At 43.2% G+C, this 20,577-nt stretch overlaps 1 protein-coding gene across 2 annotated transcripts in view; it reads left to right on the top strand.

Annotated features, from left to right (window-relative positions):
• Window positions 1-20,577, top strand: part of APLF (aprataxin and PNKP like factor) — a 90,986-nt gene that overhangs the window by 9,032 nt on the left and 61,377 nt on the right. For both annotated transcript variants that reach the window (XM_074949538.1, XM_074949539.1), the window contains exons 3-4: window positions 16,678-16,844; window positions 18,790-18,982. In XM_074949538.1, coding sequence (XP_074805639.1) covers window positions 16,678-16,844; window positions 18,790-18,982 — 360 coding nt within the window. The remainder of the gene's footprint in view (window positions 1-16,677; window positions 16,845-18,789; window positions 18,983-20,577) is intronic.

Here is a 20,577-nt window from a genome sequence, read left to right as displayed (position 1 = left end):
GGTGCTGGAGTCCTAATCTGACTGGGCAGGAAAGCAGGGGCAGAAGTAGTCTTGGCACATCAGGTGGCAGTGCCCAGGGGGTTTCTGTGATCCAACCCCTCACACACATGCCCAAGCCACCGGAGGCATCTCTGTTTGAGGAGTGTTTGCATGCAGTGTCGGTGACTGTGTCCCTCCAAGAGATTCCAAAAATTTGACGAAGGCAATGCACGTCAAAGCTGTTGAGCCTCTTTTCCTGATGAGAATATAAGGTCCATGTCTCGCTCCCATACAAAAGTGTGCTGATAACACATGCACACAGATCTTTGTGTGTTCTGTCAGTTTGTTGTTTTGCCAGTGTAGGCGTTTTGTGGCAGGTTTTCCAATGTGGATCTTGAGTTCTGTTTCAAGTGAAAGGTTGACTGTTAGAGTGGACCCCAGGTATATGAACTTGTGCACCACTTCAAGTTCATAGTTGTTGATCTTGCTTCCTCAACTCCTTGGAACATTATGCTTATATTTTTTAGGCTTATGGTAAGCCCAAAGTCTTGACAGGCTTTGGAAAAACTGTCCATAAAGTTTTGGAGATGAGCTTCTCTGTGGGTTGTCATTGCTGCATCATGAGCAAAGAGGAGGCGTTGGTTAAGGGCCTCTGAGTCTTGGTTTTAGATCTGAATCTTGCAAGATTGAACAGCTTTCCATCAGATCTTGTGTGCAAGTAGATTCCCTCAGTTGAGGAACCAAAAGCTTGTTTTAGTAGCAAGGAGAAGAAGATCACAAACAGAGTTGTGGCAAGTACACAGCCTTGCTTAATTCTGCTACAAATCTGGAAGGCCTCAGAGACTGAGCTGTTGTATTGAACTGTGCCGTCCATGTTTTCAAGGAAGGATTGAATCATGCTTAAAAGCTTGTGGGGGACATCCAATCTTTTTTAGAAGTGCAAATAGTCCACTTTTACTGACAAAGTCAAAAGCCTTTGTGACATCATCGAAGGCTATGTAAAGGGGATTTTTTTTTTGTTCTCTGCATTTCTCTTGTAGTTGTCTCAGTGAGAAGATTGTCACGTGAAGAGAAGGGAGTTACTTTATAAGTGGAGAACCAATGTTGAAGGCCAATTCAGTCCCAATAATTGATGAGGAGGTGTCAATACCAAGAGAGGGGAAATTGCTTTTGTAATGAGCCAGCCACTCCCAGTCCCTATTCAAGTCCAAATTAATGATGATAAGTTTCCAAATGAATTGTAGCTCTGCAGTTTCTCTTTGAAGTCTGTTTTTGAAGGTTTTTTTGTTGAAGAATAACTACTTTTAAATCTGTGATAGAATGTCCAGGGAGATTGAAGTGTTCTCCTCCTGGCTTTTTTGTATGTTACCATTCCTGATGTCCGATTTTTGTCCATTTATCCTTTTATGTAGAGACTGTCCAGTTTGGCCAATGTACATGGCAGAGGGGCATTGCTGGCACATTGTGGCATATAACACATTAGTAGATGTGCAGGTGAATGAGCCCCTGATGGTGTGGATGGTGTCATTGGGTCCTATGATGATGTCGCTAGAGTATATATGGGGAGAGAGAAGGCAATGGGGTTTGTCACAGGGATTGGTTCCTGGGTTAGTGTTTCTGTGGTGTGGTGTGTGGTTGCTGGTGAGTATTTGCTTCAGGTTTGGGGGCTGTCTGTAAGTGAGGATTGGCCTGCCTCCCAAGGCCTGTGCGAGTGAGGGATCGTTTTCCAGGATAGGTTGTAGATTGTCAATGATGCACTGGAGAGGTTTTAGCTGAAGGCTGTATGTGATGGCCAGTGATGTTCTGTTATTTTCCTTGGTGGGCCTGTCCTGTAGTAGATGACTTCTGAGTACCCGTCTCGCTCTGTCAATCTGTTTCCTCACTTCCCCAGGTGAGTATTGTAGTTTTAAGAATGCTTGATAGAGATCATGTAGGTGTTTGTCTGAGGGATTAGAGCAAATGCAGTTGTATCTTATGGCTTGGCTGTAGACAATGGATTGTGTGATGTGTCCTGGATGGAAGCTGGAGGCATGTAGGTAAATATAGCAGTCAGTAGGTTTCCGGTATAGGGTGGTGTTTATGTGGCCATCACTTATTTGCACTGTAGTGTCCAGGAAGTGGATCTCTTGTGTGGACTGGTCCAGGCTGTGGTTGATGGTGCGGTGGAAATTGTTGAAATCCAGGTGGAATTATTCAAGGGTCTCATTCCGGTGGGTCCATATGATAAAGATGTCGTCAATATAGCATAAGTAGAGGAGGGATGCTAAGGGATGAGAGCTGAGGAAGTGTTGTTCTAAGTCAGCCACTCTTCAAAGAGAAACTGCAGAGCTACAATTCGTTTGGAAACTTAACACCATCTTTGGGCTTGAATAGGGGCTGGGAGTGGCTGGCTCACTACAAAAGCAATTTTCCCTCTCTTGGTATTAACACCTCCTCATCAGTTATTGGGAGGGGACTACATCCACTGTGACTGAATTGGCCTTCAACATTGGTTCTCCACTTGTAAGGTAACTCCCTTCTCTTCGTGTGCCATAATATATTTATGCCTATATCTGTAATTTTCACTCCATGCATGTGAAGAAGTGGGTTTTTTATCCACGAAAGCTTATGCCCAAATAAATCTGTTAGTCTTTAAGGTGCCACCAGAGTCCTCGTTGTTTTTGTGGATACAGACTAACACGGCTACCCCTCTGATACTTGAGAAGGTTGTGTTGCTAATAGATGTTTAAGCGCTGAAGCCGCACTGTGATTCAGGATAGATTCAGTCTGCAAGGGTCCGAAATCTGTTTAGGACAACTCGGGCAAAGGCTTTTCCTATAAGGCTAAGAAGGGAAATGTCACGATATTTGTTACTGTAGCTCCTGTCACCCTTGTTTTTATAAAGAGTGATGATCATAGAATCATAGAATATCAGGGTTGGAAGGGACCTCAGGAGGTCATCTAGTCCAACCCACTGCTCAAAGCAGGACCAATCCCCAACTAAATCATCCCAGCCAGGGCTTTGTCAAGCCTGATCTTAAAAATATCTAAGGAAGGAGATTCCACCACCTCCCTAGGGTAACGCATTTCAGTGTTTCACCACCCTCCTAGTGAAAAAGTTTTTCCTAATATCCAACCTAAACTACCCCCACTGCAACTTGAGACCATTACTCCTTGTTCTGTCATCAGCTACCACTGAGAACAGTCTAGATCCATCTTCTTTGGAACCCCCTTTCAGGTAGTTGAAAGCAGCTATCAAATACCCCCTCATTCTTCTCTTCTGCAGACTAAACAATCCCAGTTCCCTCAGCCTCTCCTCATAAGTCATGTGTTTCAGTCCCCTAATCATTTTTGTTGCCCTCCGCTGGACTCTTTCCAATTTGTCCACATCCTTCTTGTAGTGTGGGGCCCAAAACTGGACACAGTACTTCAGATGAGGCCTCACCAATGTCGAATAGAGGGGAATGATCACGTCCCTCGATCTGCTGGCAATGCCCCTACATATACATCCCAAAATGCAAGTGGCCTTCTTGGCAACAAGGGCACACTGTTGACTCATATCCAGCTTCTCGTCCACTGTAACCCCTAGGTCCTTTTCTGCAGAACTGCTGCCTCGCCATTCAGTCCCTAGTCTGTAGCGGTGCATGGGATTCTTCCATCCTAAGTGCAGGACTCTGCACTTGTCCTTGTTGAACCTCATCAGATTTCTTTTGGCCCAATCCTCTAATTTGTCTAGGGCCCTCTGTATCCTATCACTACCCTCCAGTGTATCTACCTCTCCTCCCAGTTTAGTGTCATCTGCAAACTTGCTGAGGGTGTAATCCACACCATCCTCCAGATCATTTATGAAGATGTTGAACAAAACCAGCCTGAGGACTGACCCTTGGGGCACTCCACTTGATACTGGCTGCCAACTAGACATGGAGCCATTGATCACTACCCGTTGAGCCCGACAATCTAGCCAACTTTCTATCCACCTTATAGTCCATTCATCCAGCCCATACTTCTTTAACTTGCTGGCAAGAATACTGTGGGAGACCGTGTCAAAAGCTTTGTTAAAGTCAAGGAATAACATGTCCACTGCTTTCCCCTCATCCACAGAGCCAGTTATCTCGTCATAGAAGGCAATTAGATTAGTCAGGCATGACTTGCCCTTGGTGAATCCATGCTGACTGTTCCTGATCGCTTTCCTCTCCTCTAAGTGCTTCAGAATTGATTCCTTGAGGACCTGCTCCATGATTTTTCCAGGGACTGAGGTGAGGCTGACTGGCCTGTAGTTCCCAGGATCCTTCTTCTTCCCTTTTTTAAAGATGGGCACTACATTAGCCTTTTTCCAGTCGTCCGGGACTTCCCCAGATCGCCATGAGTTTTCAAAGATAATGGCCAATGGCTCTGCAATCACATCCGCCAACTCCTTTAGCACTCTCGGATGCAGTGCATCCGGCCCCATGGGCTTGTGCTCGTCCAGCTTTTCTAAATAGTCCCGAACAACTTCTTTCTCCACAGAAGGCTGGTCGCCTCCTCCCCATGCTGTGCTGCCCAGTGCAGTAGTCTGGGAGCTGACTTTGTTCGTGAAGACAGAGGCAAAAAAAGCATTGAGTACATTAGCTTTTTCCACATCCTCTGTCATGAGGCTGCCTCCCTCATTCAGTAAGGGGCCCACGCTTTCCTTGACTTTTTTCTTGTTGCTAACATACCTGAAGAAACCCTTCTTGTTACTCTTAACATCTCTTGCTAGCTGCAACTCCAAGTGTGATTTGGCCTTCCTGATTTCACTTCTGCATGCCCGAGCAATATTTTTATACTCATCCCTGGTCATTTGTCCAATCTTCCACTTCTTGTAAGCTTCTTTTTTGTGTTTAAGATCAGCAAGGATTTCACTGTTTAGCCAAGCTGGTCGCCTGCCATATTTACTATTTTTTCTATACATCGGGATGGTTTGTCCCTGTAACCTCAGTAAGGATTCTTTAAAATACAGCCAGCTCTCCTGGACTCCTTTCGCCCTCATGTTATTCTCCCAGGGGATCCTTCCCATCAGTTCCCTGAGGGAGTCAAAATCTGCTCTTCTCAAGTCCAGGGTCCGTATGCTGCTGCTCTCCTTTCTTCCCTGTGTCAGGATCCTGAACTCTACCATCTCATGGTCACTGCTTCCCAGGTTCCCATCCACTTTAGCTTCCCCTACTAATTCTTCCCGATTTGTGAGCAGCAGGTCAAGAAGAGGTCTGCCCCAGTTGGTTCCTCCAGCACTTGCATCAGGAAATTGTCCCCTACATTTTCCAAAAACTTCCTGGATTGTCTGTGCACCGCTGTATTGCTCTCCCAGCAGATATCAGGGTGATTGAAGTCTCCTATGAGAACCAGGGCCTGCGATCTAGTAACTTTTGTGAGTTGCCGGAAGAAAGCCTCGTCCACCTCATCCCCCTGGTCCCGTGGTCTATAGCAGACTCCCACCACGACATCACCCTTGTTGCTCACACTTCTCAACTTAATCCAGAGACACTCAGGTTTTTCTGCAGTTTCATACTTGAGCTCTGAGCAGTCATACTGCTCCCTTACATACAGTGCAACTCCCCCACCTTTTCTGCCCTGCCTGTCCTTCCTGAACAGTTTATATCCATCCATGACAGTACTCCAGTCATGTGAGTTATCCCACCAAGTCTTTGTTATTCCAATCACATCATAATTCCTTGACTGTGCCAGGACTTCCAGTTCTCCCTGCTTGTTTCCCAGGCTTCTTGCATTTGTGTATAGGCACTTGAGGTAACTCGCTGATCGTCCCTCTTTCTCAGTATGAGGCAGGAGCCCTGCCCTCTCGCGTGCTCCTGCTCGTGCTTCCTCCCGGTATCCCACTTCCCCACTTACCTCAGGGCTTTGGTCTCCTTCCCCGGTGAACCTAGTTTAAATCCCTCCTCACTAGACTAGCCAGCCTGCTTGCGAAGATGCTCTTCCCTCTCTTCGTTAGGTGGAGCCTGTCTCTGCCTAGCACGCCTCCTTCTTGGAACACCATCCCATGGTCAAAGAATCCAAAGCCTTCTCTCCGACACCACCTGCATAGCCATTTGTTGACTTCCACGATTCGACGGTCTCTATCCAGGCCTTTGCCTTCCACGGGGAGGATGGACGAGAAGACCACTTGCGCCTCAAACTCCTTTATCCTTCTTCCCAGAGCCACGTAGTCTGCAGTGATCCACTCAAGGTCATTCTTGGCAGTATCATTGGTGCCCACGTGAAGAAGCAGGAAGGGGTAGCGATCCGAGGGCTTGATGAGTCTCGGCAGTCTCTCCTTCACATCATGAATCCTAGCTCCTGGCAAGCAGGCATCTCTCATTTCTTGTGGCACTTAGCCTTCTTTCCAGCACAGGCAGAGCAGTTTCTGAAGATGTTACAGTAGAATAGGTTTTCTGCATTTTATGACCTCTGATGGTATGCAGTCTTTTCCAGGGGTCTTTCCATTGGGGAGCTATCTATGACAAGGCTAAGCTCTTCAACAGTTGGTTCATCATTGAGTTGGTTCATAACAGGAAGGCTTTCAATGGTGTTGATGGCTGCATCCCTAACAATATTTTCATAAGAGTAAAGATCAGAGTAGTGTTCCACCCAGCGATTCATCTGCTTGGTGTGGTTGCTGATTGTTTCCACTGTTGTTGATTTCAATGGGGCTCTCTTCTTTGAAGGTGGACCCAAGACTTTCTTGATCCTGTCATACATGTTTCTGACATGCATAACACTGTTTAAAACTGCCCTACTGATAAGACTGGCATCCGATCTCACCTGTTCCAAATACTATATAAGCATATATATAATGTAGCCATGGGAATGATTATAGGACATGTTGTCATGTCTGGTATGCCTATGTTCTCCAAGACTTCGTGTGATGAATAAGAGGGAGCAGATGAAGTTCTAAGCAGAAGTACTAGTAACTACTGCAAATTACTTGGAAGCTTCTTCAACCAAATCACAAACTGAATATTGACAAACAACTATGAGCCTCTAACGTGTATTACATGAATACCTATGCAGCGCTGACTGAACTCCAAATGTCCTGATCTAGCGATCAATGTCCTTGGAGTAGACTCTCAAATAGACTTCAAGGGGCAGTCTCTTCCTTATGTTCCAAAAGTCCAGGCCAGATTTCTAGCCAGAATATTTTTAGGACATTACTATCTAGTCTAGATATTAGAATATGCTATATTTTATAAATTATTTCTACAGTACCTTTCAGTATAGTTTCTTCATTACACCAATAAATAGGGAAAGGAAAAAGAAAATGTATCAATACGTCTGTCAGTTTTCCCGCAAATCATCTGTGTGTTTGCATGTGGCGTTGTTTTAGTCTTATGCATAACAGGCAGTTCTCTTTAGCTAATGTTGCTTTACTTTTAAGATCAAATCTGTTCATATAGCTGGTAAAATGTTGGTGCTAATACACTTTTCCAAAGTAGTGGGAACAGCTGCTGTTGCAGTTAATGCTCACCCTTATTTTCACTAAGATAATCAAACTTTAAACCTACCATTAAAACTGAAATATAATGCTAAAAATTAAAGTTAGATCCTGAATTCTAGTTTAAACTTCAGATCTAGGGCGTGAGAGAAACCAAATAGAATCTAATAGTTTATTTTCAGCTGAAGATATTCTATTTAAATGTACCATCTGAACAATGTAGCAAAGGCTTGTCCAGCAGTGCAGAGATTTCTAGGACAAGTGCTGTACCATTTACCAGTGCCTTATTCTAAACATGACTGACTGAAAACCTTTTCAAGAGGGACAACATACTGTGGTGTTACTGTACATAGGATTAAATATATGTTTTTGCACTGAATGCTGGCCAAACAGTTGGGACGTATCCAAAGAAAAATTTGTTGTGTATTAACACAGCAGAGAGTCCACTCAGTTTTTAAGTGATGGTCTCTTCACAGCTTTGCATTCAAGAATATAAAATAGCTATTGAACTGAGCGAATGGTGTTGGTTCCTAAATTGCATATTATACCACTTAGGTAGTATATAATTTCAGGACTGACTTTTTGTTTCTAAAGCAGTGTGGTACTGTGGGACAGTGTTTTATTTCAAGTCTGTTCTGCTGTTGAGGAGAGGCAAAATATTTCTCAGAGTAAGATAAGTGACTGAATTTTGGTGTGCTGACTTGCTAGCAGTAAACAAATTACTGTGACATCAGGATATTATGATTAATTGCTTTATTGAAAATGGGTGATTTGGGAAATAATATTCAAAGAGCAGAATGTATAAATATCTTTCCCAGCTATTCCCAGGGTAATAGCCATATGAACTAGGACAGATTTTAACATTTGTTAAAATGAAAGAATCAAACTGTGGATGTCTTCTGACAAGGCTGTTTGTTGACGGGTTGCTGTTCTGCGGGAGCTTTGGAATCTCTAACTCCCTCCCATACATCTGAAGTCATAACCTAGAGCACGGGTTCTCAAACTGGGGCTCAGGACCCCTCAAGGGGTCACAAGGCTATTACATGGGTGGTCGTGAGCTGTCATCTTCCACCCCAAATCCTGCTTTGCCTCCAACATTTATAATGGTGTTAAATATATAAACACGTGTTTTTAATTTATAAGGGGGGTTGAACTCAGAAGCTTGCTGTGTGAAAGGGGTCACCGGTAAAATAAGTTTGAGAACCACTGACCTAGAGACATAACTGTCCAATTTTGTGCAGCTCTGTATGACTGTGACATTACCCAGCGTACAATCTGGACTGATGAACAGCTGTGTCCCCTCAGTGCTCTCACCTGGGGTGTCTTTTACACTGGTTTGCTGAGAGCTACCATTCCTAGTCTGCTCCCTCTCAACCTCCAGCATGTAAATTACTCCCAGTTATACTCTGAGTGCTACCGTCAGCCACTCTTGAATTACACTGCAAAGTAACACCCGCAGATTTCCAGTCTTTCCTCAGAAATGTACATCTTGTATTGCCCAGCTCTCTCCTGGACAACACAAGCTCATAAGATTTGTCACTTTGTTAATGGAAAATAATATGCACAAATCCTGTTATCCGAAATGGAGTTTCCCAAACACTTCAATCTAAACACACTGGTTGAGATAAAACAAGTTTAATTAACTACAAAAGAGAGATTTTAAGTGATTACAAGTAATGAAGTATAAAAGTCAAACTTGTTACAAGAAAATAAAAGTAAATCTCAACTAATGCCTAACTTAATAAGCTAGAGTGAATTCAAAGCAAAGGTCTCCCTCACTACATATTTAAGCAGTCTTACTGGCTGAATCTTTCAGTCAGGATCCGTCTCCCAGTCCAAAGCTGTTCCCTTTGTTCTTCAGGTGTTGTGGATGCTGTGGGTAAAGTTAAAAGAGCAATAATTTGGAGCGTCTCCACTCTTTCCTTTTATAATCCTTTCTCTTCTTTGAGAATCATCTCCAGCTGAGATTCAGGAGACATAAAGTCTGTGTCAACCCGAACCCTCAGCTGTTTTTGTCAAGATGTAGATTTCTGCTCATGTCCTCTTTCCTGCCAAAGAATGGTCAGTTAACCAGGTGATAGTCCATTTAATTCATTGACACCTGCTTGAGGCATTGGATAACCTTTTTGTCTCTGGGTGGTTTGTGACTCTTCCCCAGACTCAGAACATATCATTAGTAATATCTTGCAGTAGAATCCTATAACTTTACATAGTGTTGTTTCACATTTTACCAAGAGTTTTCAAATGATACACAAGGCATACTTTGTATGAAATTTATCATAGTCATGTAAAAGGGGTGAACATGGGGTATATCTTGTCACCCATTTCATGCCATTTTAATAGGTTGATTTGCATATTTGAAAATAACCATAATAACTATAAACTTCCATTTAGAAAAAATGGCAGTTCAATGCTAGTGAAAGGCAATGGTGTGACATCCCTGATGTATGAAATTCTATATATATTTGGACAAGTTTTCCACTGCTCTGTCAGCATGCCTTAAGGCTAGTCTGGGGCAGAGCATATTCTCTAGAGCAGTGGTTCTCAAACTTATTTGATTGGGCCCTCCTTCTGTGTGTCTGTAGTCATTTACGCTCCTCCCCCAAGTACATATACCATCATGCAGCTGCGTAGGGAGAGTGGAGAGCAGTGGCTGCTGGCTGGGCGCCCAGTTCTGAAGGCAGCGCACCCCAGGAGCAACGCAAAAATAAGGGTGGCAATGTAAAAAGTGATATTCGTCAATATCACTTTTCACAGCAGACTTAGCGCCCCATTGCCACCCTTATTTCTATGCTGCTGCTGCCACTCCGGGGCTGACAGCTGGAGCTCCGCCATCTCCAGGTGAGAGATGAGGGGGAAGAGAGGCTGAGCTGCCTCGCAGTGAGGGATTGGGGAGTGGGGGAAGGAGAGTACCAGACTGATGAGGGATTGATTAGGCAGGAGGGAAGAGAGTCCTAGGTCAACAGGGCTCTGGATTTCTCCTTTATCCCTGCCTCCTGAGTGTCCATGTCCCTTCTGCATGAGACCCAGCCACCTGGGGCCAACAGCCAGAGCTTTATAATTAATAATAATAATAAAAAAAGGCAGGGCGGGGGAGCACGGAACCTGCACCTCCCTTGGCACATTCCTGTGCATCCTTTGGGAGGCCCACCCCATAGTTTGAGAACCACTGCTCTAGACCAGTGGTTCTCAACCTATTTTCTTGTTGTGTGTTTTCAGTGGTCTGCAAACACATGCTACAATGAAGTACCCATCCTGTTCTTAAAGGGGCAGCTCCTATTAACTGAGCTACACGCTATTTTTCATTGTATTTCTAATGTAACATCCCAATTCATTTGTTTTGCATTATAAAATTATTGCAGTTACTCAAGGGACTTCACATTCTTCACAGAAATAATGTGTATGTATTCATATATGTATAATTTGTTTATACTACATACAAAATGCTACACTAAAAGAACATGAAGTTTGCCAAGTCAAGCACTCACACTTGGAAATGCCTGAATTAAGTTTGCCTGAGCATTATGGTACAGTATGTACTTACATGATTGCATTCTATTTTTTTCTCCTGTGTGGTTGGTCGGCAAGATTTGGACCCAGGATCTTCAGATGCACAGCATACACGTCTTGTGCTTGAGCTAAAGAAGCAACTAGAAGCCAAAGTAGGCTAATGGAGAGTAGAAGAAAATGACGCAGTTTGCTGCTGTGTTACACAACTATTTGTGATAACCAGCACACAACTGCTGTATCAGGATTACTGTGTTATCTTCCTACTTTTGGTAGCTGAGTGTTGTTTAGTGGTTAGAGCAGTGATTACAGATGGGGTAACCAAGCTCATAGGGCTGGGACAGTCATTCTGAAAGACAGTGTGGTCAAGAAGATAGCACTTGGCGCTTTCATAGTAGAGACCCAGCTCTGTCAGAACTGGCTTTGTGGAACTTGTACAACTTCTCACTTTGTAAAAGGCTGTTTGGGGGAATGCTAGTTGTTTGCCTCTGATTATAGGGCTTGTCTACACTGGCAAGTTTCTGTGCAGTAAAGCAGCTTTTTGTGCTGAAACTACAGACGTGTACACACTGCCAAGCCACTTTGTGCGCAGAAACTCCTCAGTTGCAGCTCTGCAAAAAAACCCACCTCGATGAGAGTTGTAAGGCTATTGCACAGAGGCTCCAGCGCTCTATTACCAGTGTAGATACTTGATTGCTTTCTGCGCTGTAATTGGCCTTCAGGGCTGTCCTATAGTGCCTTAAGTGACCGCACTGCTTATTTTGAACTGGGCTGCCTTGGAGACATGCGCCCCTCCCGTTTCAAATCACAGTTTCGGACAGCCGTTGCTCCAGGACACAAAGCAAACCATTAATGTGGAGTGCTCATGCTGTTGAACACAGAGGGGTGTCTGTGTGTGTGTCTGTGAGAGGCTGATGTCAGGGTTTCCCCTCCCCCGCCTCAGGACTGGTTGCTTCCTCCCACTGTCTGAACTTACAAGACAGCATGCTGACACACTCTGTCCCCCAAAACACAGTCTCTCTCTCCCCCACCACACATACTCCCTGTGTCACACTCTTCCCTGTCCCCACACTTCAGTTGAAAAGCAGCTGGCAATGTAGTAGGATGCCCATGGAACAATGGGATTGGGAAACCTGCATCATGTGATGCTGTGCCTGCCCCATGAGGCATTGCAAACCCTTCCCAAAGCACCCTGCTGCCAGTTGCACAGTGGGATAGCTACCACAATGCACTGCTGTCTTTGCCATTGCAAGAACTGCTAATGTGGATGCGACAGCAGTTTAATTCCAGCATTTGAATAAAAATGGTATAACTTGTGGCACAGAAACTTGCCAGTGTAGACATACCCTTAGAGGTGTGAGTGAGGCTTTGGTCAGTAATTAGGATTGTCAACTGTGCAGCAATACGAACAGCACTCAGCTGAAGAAATGAGACAAGTACCCATGTGTGACGGGTTCCTCCCGGCGTGCCACCTTGAACTGGGGTAACACTGAGCCCCCCAGACCGACTAGCCTGGGCTTCCTTTACACTGTACTGTTGTGACCAGCCTGCCAAGCCCCCTCCCAGGCTCCAGCACACACACGCAGGTAGGGACACACCCTGCTGCAGTACATACAGATGCTGTGATCAACTCTGCACGGGGAGGCTACAGCTAAGGAACTGGCCAGCTACTCAAGTGTACACCCCCTTCTTGAGTGTAAACCCAAAATTATACCATCTTGCGCTGCACAGAGATCTGTACAGCGTAAACTCCTGACAGTTGCCCCCTCCCTCAATTGTGGAGAAGGATATATACAACAGATTTCTGCCCCAAGTTATAAATTCCCACACACTGGCTTTAGACAAAGCAAAAGTCGACTCGGGGGGGGGGGCGGGGGTTTATCCTGGCTGGACCTCCTGAGCAGCAGCCCCGGGGGGGCTAGGGAGGGCTCCCCCTCCCCCCCAGCCCCATGCCCCGCATCCCCTTCCGTACTCAAACCCTCTGTCCCAGCCCAGAGCCCGCACCCAGCACCCAAAACTCCTCCTGCACCCCTGCCCCAGCCCAGAGCCTGCACCCCTCCTGCACCCAAACTTCCTTCAGAGCCTGCACTCCAAACTCCCTCCCTGAGCCTTAGGCAGGTGTGGGGGTCGGGGGCAGGACTTGGACCCGTTCTGGGTACCACCAAAAATTATACAAACTCCCGCCTCTGTTCCCAGTTAGCCATCTAGACTGACAGTCTTTTGCCTAGTGGGCGTTCCCTAGGTGTAAACACATTTCTGATACAGACACATAGTCACAGAGGTTAGAGATCACTGTGCAGCCCCCTCCTGGGGCATGGACTCAGTGGTGAGGCTGCACCCATCCCTGACACAGCTCAAGGACCAGGACTGCCCCAGAAACACCCCAGGCCCCTGCCCCTCCATGGCAGGTGCACCCCAGATGTGGCCAGGCAGGCTCAGCAAGACAGGATCCAAGTGTGGAGGGGCTCAGTGTGGGGGGATCCAGGTGTGGGTTGAGAGGGTTCTGTGTGGGGCAATCTGGGTGCGGGCAGCTCAGTTGGGGATCCAGGTGGAGTGGGGGTCTGGCTGAACAGGGACTTGTTGGGTGGGTTCTGGGTACAATGGTAATGGGATTCTGCAGGGGGGTCCAAGTGAAGGTGGTTTGGGCTCAGCATGGGGGCGTCTGGGTGTGGGGGGTTAGTGGGGGTTCCAGACGCTGGTGGAGTGGTGCTCAGTGGGGTAGGGAACCAGGTGCAACTGGTTGGCACTTGGTGGGGTGGGGATCTGGGTGTGGGTGGCTTGTCAGGGTGGTCCAGGTGCAGGGAGAGTGGGGCTCACTGGGGTGGGGGGGCTCGGTGAGGTAACAGGGGGTCTGGATGCATGGGGGTTGGGTGGATGGGGGAGCAGCTCCCTATACAGGGATCCCTCCCCCTGCAGCTGAGGAGTGATGGATGCAGGAAGCGAGTGTGTGTGGGGAGTTCGGAGAGCTTCCTGCATCTGGGGAAGAAATCTGGGGGTGGGTCTGACCTCGCCCCGGATGCCATGCAGGGAAAGAGGAAATCCCGTGCTCCCCAGCCGAACTGGGACTAGCAGCTGATTCCGGCACAGGGTAGGAGCCACTGGCCAGGTCTTCCCCAGTGCCGCCCTGTGCCCCACAGTGATTTACCTCTCCGCTGGCTGCCCTGGGCACCTGAAACATAATGCTGTGGAGAGTCACATGACTGCTCTTGTGGCTTCCCTTTGCTTCCCTGTCAGAAAGTCATTCTTCTGCGGGGAAGCAAAGAATCCCTCCAGGAGTAGAATTTTCAAGCTTCTGAAAGTTGTTACATAGTTTATTCTGGCTTGTCTGGAAAATTAAACTACTGTTTGCCTTTCTTGCACGGCTAACAACTTGACTGTAACTGAACAACTTAGATTCAATTTCATGGCTTCTGAGTCATCACAGACCTCTGATCAGAGTGCACATTTGAACAAGTTCTACCTCAGACCTTTGCCGTGTTCTTCTCCCAAAGCATTAGTTGTGTGGCTGACACACAGTAGGCCCATATTTTCCCATCTCGGGCTGGCGGTTAATTTCTACTGTTCTTTTCTGCCACTCTTCCTTCAGCCTCTCTTTCCTCTGATTCGTAGTTCAGGGCTGCTGTGCTTGATGTCACTCAGAGTTTGTCTACACTGCAGTAAAATAGGAAAAACAGAGGTGTTAAAGAACTTTATTTTAAAAATTGTCAGAAGTTGCAGGAGTTGTCTTCAAGCAGGATAATCGTGGAGGACCAATCATAGTTGAAGAAGGATAGAGTACCACTATTTTTTTCCCCAATTCCCTAGACACATCAAAGACAAGTAATGACTTTAACTTTTACATTTATCCTGAAGAGCACAAAACCTTTTTTCTTGACAGAGTTCATAGGTATTTTTCAAAAACTGTTTACAGTTAGAGGATTATGGAACAGATCAGAAGATAAGATAAATGTGTCATGCTTCTGAAATTTAACCCTGTGCTTTTTATATTGCAGGAATAGAATCTTATTGTGATGTGTGTATGCTGTAAGGACAAGGAAGTTTTCAGAGATCTTCACTTTATTTTCTTGTCTAAATAAATTAAACAAAGTTCATACTGTTATCTCACTCCCCATCACTGAATTATTAATTTTAATTATTCTCTGTGAATGTAAATAAATGCCATCTGTCAGCCAGTTAGAAATGTAAATAAGTAGTGATTGCAATCTTTGCAACTACAGCTTGTAGAATTGAACGGAGAAGCCGAGAAGATGACCTAGGTGACTTTATTCTATAGGGAACAATTATAATGCTGAGGTCACCTAAAATTGCTCGTTTCACTGATTAGTAGTACCCAAGTGCTTAACTTTATTAAGTGCCATTGATTCCAATTGGACTGTTTAGTGTGTGATACACAGTACTTAGGTAAGTTTTTTGCAGGATACAGGCCTAGCTCTTCCTAGCTGCGGACTCTCCCAGCACATTGGACAGTAGTTCTTATGTACGCAAACTCATAGCAGACATGATTTTCTATAAGCTTTCTCCATGAAAATCAAAGTAGTTTTGATGGCTAATAGAATTAAATGCACTAATTCATATACTTCATCTAATATATCCTGTGCCTAAAATCTTAGATATTCACAAAGGTAGGTAGTTTTGAAGTCTGACTGTTGAGACTAGAGAGATCAATAAAAAGTTAATCTACAAGAAGGGCTGGATTAACCCGTCCCTGGTCCCTAGGGAAACGTACACTTCTGGGATCCTGCCTTCTAATCTGAATAACAGCAGCAGCCTCCAGTTCCTTTTTTTTATTCATTGCTGGTCCCAAAAGAGGCATTGTTTGCTATAATAGTCACAAAATGACGGGAAATGCAAGCATAAAGAGGGAGGACGCGGAGGAGGGGAGACGGAAGGAAGGGAAAAATACACTTCAGTGATGTTCCCTCCCATACATGCCATTGCAGTAAATTCCCATCCCAGACTGTACATTTACTACTGTTGTCTGTACACTTACTACTAGTGGCTTCTTTACCCAGTGCCACCTTCCTCTCCTTTACTATGTTGGGAATGGAAAAGTGAGTCTCTGTTGTGTGGTGGAAGGGTGAGGACTATCTCTTCCCACTCATCCACTGGTGCAGATTTGTGCGTGAACTGAAAGAACTTCACTTACTTGAGGGGTATTATGACCCATGTGCTAGGTAACGCCACCACTCACTCAAGTGAGTGAAGTTTTTTCAGTTCACGCACACATCTGCATTGGCCAAAGCAAAACGTTGGTCGTTCTCCCCCCGCCCTCCCAGTTGGGGTACTACTAGGCATATGCCTAGTTTGCGTATGAGTTGCTCTGGTCCAATCTGCAAGGTCTAATTTATCAAATGAGTCATTTAAAAGGTTTAGAACACTGAAAATATTGGATTTTTTTTTCAACATTTTCCCCAGAATTAAATCTTACCTAGACCTCTGGTGTAAAATTGGTACAGGAATTATTTCATCTTCATAGAAACCAAACAAAATTTAACTATAAATGGAAATATCAACTCAGCCTTATCGCTTCTATTGAACAGCTACCAGTACATACATAATATCAATATAAAAAAAAGTTTATAAGTGGGAATCAGTTGTTTTTTCTAATACTGTACTTTATTTCTATTTAACATGCTAACAACTATTCAAAGGTTGCAACAGTATCTGGACTGGTGTTAGTAACTGAGTCAATGCTTCGCTGCGTAATGTAAGCTACTAGGATTCCTACGGCATAGCATATGGTGTACCAATGTTCTTTTTTAAATTGACAGGTCCATGTAAATCCTTGTTTTTATCAATCACCTGAGAATAGCCATCTATTACCATTGGAAACAGATGAATGGCACGCTTTGAGCCCAGGTGACAGCTTTTCCCTGTTAATCGACAAATACATTTTCAAGGTCCTCTCTACACACTCAGATGTGGAAAGCACACTAAGGTAACGATATCTGATGTGGAAAAACCAATAGTAATACTAGTTGTAATAGAAACTTGTTAATTATAGTTTTCTAAGGCACAACAGATCTTGAATGAACAAAAAATAAATCCAAATAAACATCTGCTTAAAGTCAAGTTTAAATTATTTTATCTCTTCATTTAGAAGATAGAGGGAAAGCATGAAGTAACTAGATCAATCCATATCCGATATATACTGCAGTCCCAATCCTGGAGCCCCAGTGAGTGATTTATTGTAGTATCTGGCGGGGAGGTTGTGGGGAATGAGAAACATGTACCTGCTTTATCATTCATACCTGTCAGTGTTTTAATAAATAGAATCAAAAGCGCTTTTGTATCTCATGGGTGAGATTTTCAAAGGCATGGCACCCAACTCCCATTGAAAACCTGTGTTGTAGAAAGTGTGGGGAAAATTGAACTTTACTTAAATAGGTAGTATAATGTTAAATGTAATTTTAATTTAAAAAATAAGCTTTGCTTAGCAACCAATAAAAGGATTCTATGTCCATACATCCTGATCTTACAAGTAGGAATCTTGTTTTAAAGACATTTTAGATGTAACCCTTTAGATCTAACTTTTTTTCTGGTAAGTGAGTTACCAAAATATTTATTGGTGGAGGAGCAGAAAAATTACCACGAACACCACTCTCGGGGGACAACTGATTTGAAAGAATGAAACATTTACATTGCTGATAGACACTGTACTTCAGATGGTTCCTATAGTAACCAAAAATTACTGCATACCTTACATTTTCAATTCACTGTGTATTTTCTTTGATACTACACACTGTCCAAGTTGTGGAGAGGAGAGAGCTAGTAGACGGGCAAATGTTAAAGTACAGTTGAAGATCCTGAATCATATTTTAAACTCTTAGAAATTTTTAAACTTCAGAATTTTTTTTTAAAATACACTGACTTCTAGTTTTCCCAAGGGCACTATAGTTGTCCACAAGCCTCAAGACTGGAACAGCCAACAAGATTTCTATTTTTTAAAAAAAGCAAAAACCTATGTAAAGATTGAAAAATGTAAATAGATGAGTGTCAAATTTCAGCCTAGCGCAAATGTTTATCAATTGCCAGCTATTTTATGACAAAACAATGTATGTTGAATTATACAAGTGTGTAAGTAGAAATTAAACCTATGCGCAAATACCGTGCTGAATTAGACCCCAAATGAAGAAGTGCATTTAATCTATTATATATAGTCTTGTTTACTATTTCTGATTTATAAAGCAACAACAATCTGTACTCTCTACTTTGAAATAAGCTAGTAGGAGAGAATGAAAAATGAGCTACTGCTACAGGGAATGAAAAATGAATGTTTGTTTGAGATATGAGAGCTGGGAATGAAAGTTGGCTTTTCTGTCTGTTCTATTTTAGGATTTTATGCTGCTGATTACTTCTGTAATATTTGTATCTTTTAGAATTTAAATAACACACTTCAAAACCTGTATTCATTTTACAGTAAAAATTATCATTTTCAATAACGCAGTAGTAGTATTGTAAATTAACAGCTCCTACAGTTAAATGAAGGCAGAAACCAGTTTATTTTTTGGTCAGTAATGCAAATCTAGTTTCACCTTGTCATATTGGGGTTTTGTATGGTCTTGGCTCGTAAGTTGTGCTGACTGATGATTTGTTGCTTTTAGGCAACCATGTAGTTTATTGCCTAGATACATCATAGTAAAAAATTGCCAACAGACTTAAGAGAACGTTATTCTAGCACCATTAATATGTATGGTAGATGCAATACAGTAGAGGTTTTTTGTTGGTCTCTTAATATCTGAAACTGAGGTTTGCTTCTATGTTATGACATTTGAGTGGAAATAGACATTTAGAATACAAATAAACTTGTGTTCAGTTCAAATAGATAAAGGAAGTTTTTGAAATTTTTTTTCCACTAAAAGATGCGTTTTAATATACTATAGGAAAAATAGCAAGATTGCTGCAGATGAAACAGCAAATAAATCCTCTTCAAGTGGTCATCCTATCAAGATGTCTTGTGATCCATCTTTAGTAGAATTAACATCATGTTCCAATAATAACATACAAGTGAAAGTACATTCTCTATTGGAAAGGACAGCAGAAATTCCAAAAAATGAGACTTCTTCCAAGAGTTTGGTGGGTGTTACTATCTGATTAAATATTGCAACGTGTCTGTATTTTTGGAAGTGTGGTCTGAAAATCGGGTAAAATGAAAATTGTTTTTGTTCTTGTCTCTATACCTTTTTAAAACTCATCATGGGGGAGTAGGTTCTTTGACAAATCAAGAGGCTGTTCGAGAATACATTATCTTGATTTTATGTACTATAATAGAATTTCCAAAAAAATTTTTGCTTATCACAAAAGCCTTAAGCTGATATGCCTGAACTTTTCCTTATACCTTATAAACAGGTGCAAAGCAGTAAAAGATTTCTTCAGAACAAAGAATGGCTTTGTTAGTGAGTGATATCAGAAATAAAATTTGTATTTTGTGGGAGAAACAAGTGTGGAGTTCTGCTTATGTCCTTACAAATCCTGTTGCGTTCCAAAGCACCGTGATATACTGAAAAAAAGGGTAAGGTCAGGACTCTGACTGTGAACAGGGACGTGCCCCAAAAGCCATTGCCTAGGGAAATGTACAACACAACACAGTGCTTGTACCCTGCTGAAAAGCCTCTGAAGTTCACATGTGTCTAGAACCGTCGACACATTGTTCTGGGGCTAGGTCAGGGAATAAGATCCACATGTATTGTTCACACAGCTTCTTCCAGTTGGTTACAGCTCTGGAGCTGTGCGTTCAGGGTCAGACAGAATACAGAAAAAAGGTTCATATTACCCTGCTTTTGTAGTGTTAATGTTTCCTTATGTTTGTGGTAAAGAGGCTTAGAGCCAGAGTTTGAAAACAGAACCGAATTTTCAAAACTCTAATGTCTTGTTATCTTACTCTGGTGGAGTAAAAATGGCTTTCAGATAGTGTAATTATTGAGATGCCAATTTTATTTTATTTTTACTACTGTTGCTTTTCTAATGGAGAAAGCAATATAATGCAAAGACAGATGCAGGACAATTGCTCTTTGATAACATACTATAGCTGATATTTTTCTTTATAAGTACAATTGAAATGCCAGCCTTCATCACACTTACGAGACTTCCAAAATATATTTTATCCCTTCTTAAAAGCAGAGGTTGTCCTGGTTTAAAACTGACTATACCAGTCAATGATCATGTCATAAACAGAGTTTGTATGTTTTTCTTGTTTCTCTAGCCCAGTTCTGGAGTCTTTGTTTCTGAGCATAACTTAACTGGGAGTGAAATAGCCACTTGAGAAATGTTGAACTTTTTTGCATCTCCCATTCTGTATAGTAATTCAGTGTTCCTTACTCTCACTGTCTCCAGGCTTTCTGATGCTTCAGTGGCCACAAACCATGTGGCATCAGTGGCAAGGTATCAGTGAGATCTTTTATGAACCTTTTGGTCTGTAAATGAACATAGGCTTTCTTCTGAGTGTTAAGGAGGTCTTAACTGTGGGAGGAAAGAGGCTTCCTTAAATACTGATTGGCTGAGAGAGTAGGAGGTGCCAAAATGTTCAGCATTATGACTGGCTTTTGCTTCCGTTAAGCTGTACCTACAAGAAAACCAGGTCTGTTTAGGCTGTTTATGAAGACAAAGCTGCTTACAAATGTCTTTTGAACAAAGTCTTTTTTTCATAGTTTCTGTATCCTAAAACTAGAAAA

This window comes from Natator depressus, chromosome 3, assembly GCF_965152275.1.
Source record: "Natator depressus isolate rNatDep1 chromosome 3, rNatDep2.hap1, whole genome shotgun sequence".
In the NCBI taxonomy this organism is placed as follows: Eukaryota; Metazoa; Chordata; order Testudines; family Cheloniidae; genus Natator; species Natator depressus.
The sequence above is the reverse complement of the archived record's forward strand: the minus strand, read 5'-3'. Positions and strand labels throughout refer to the sequence as shown.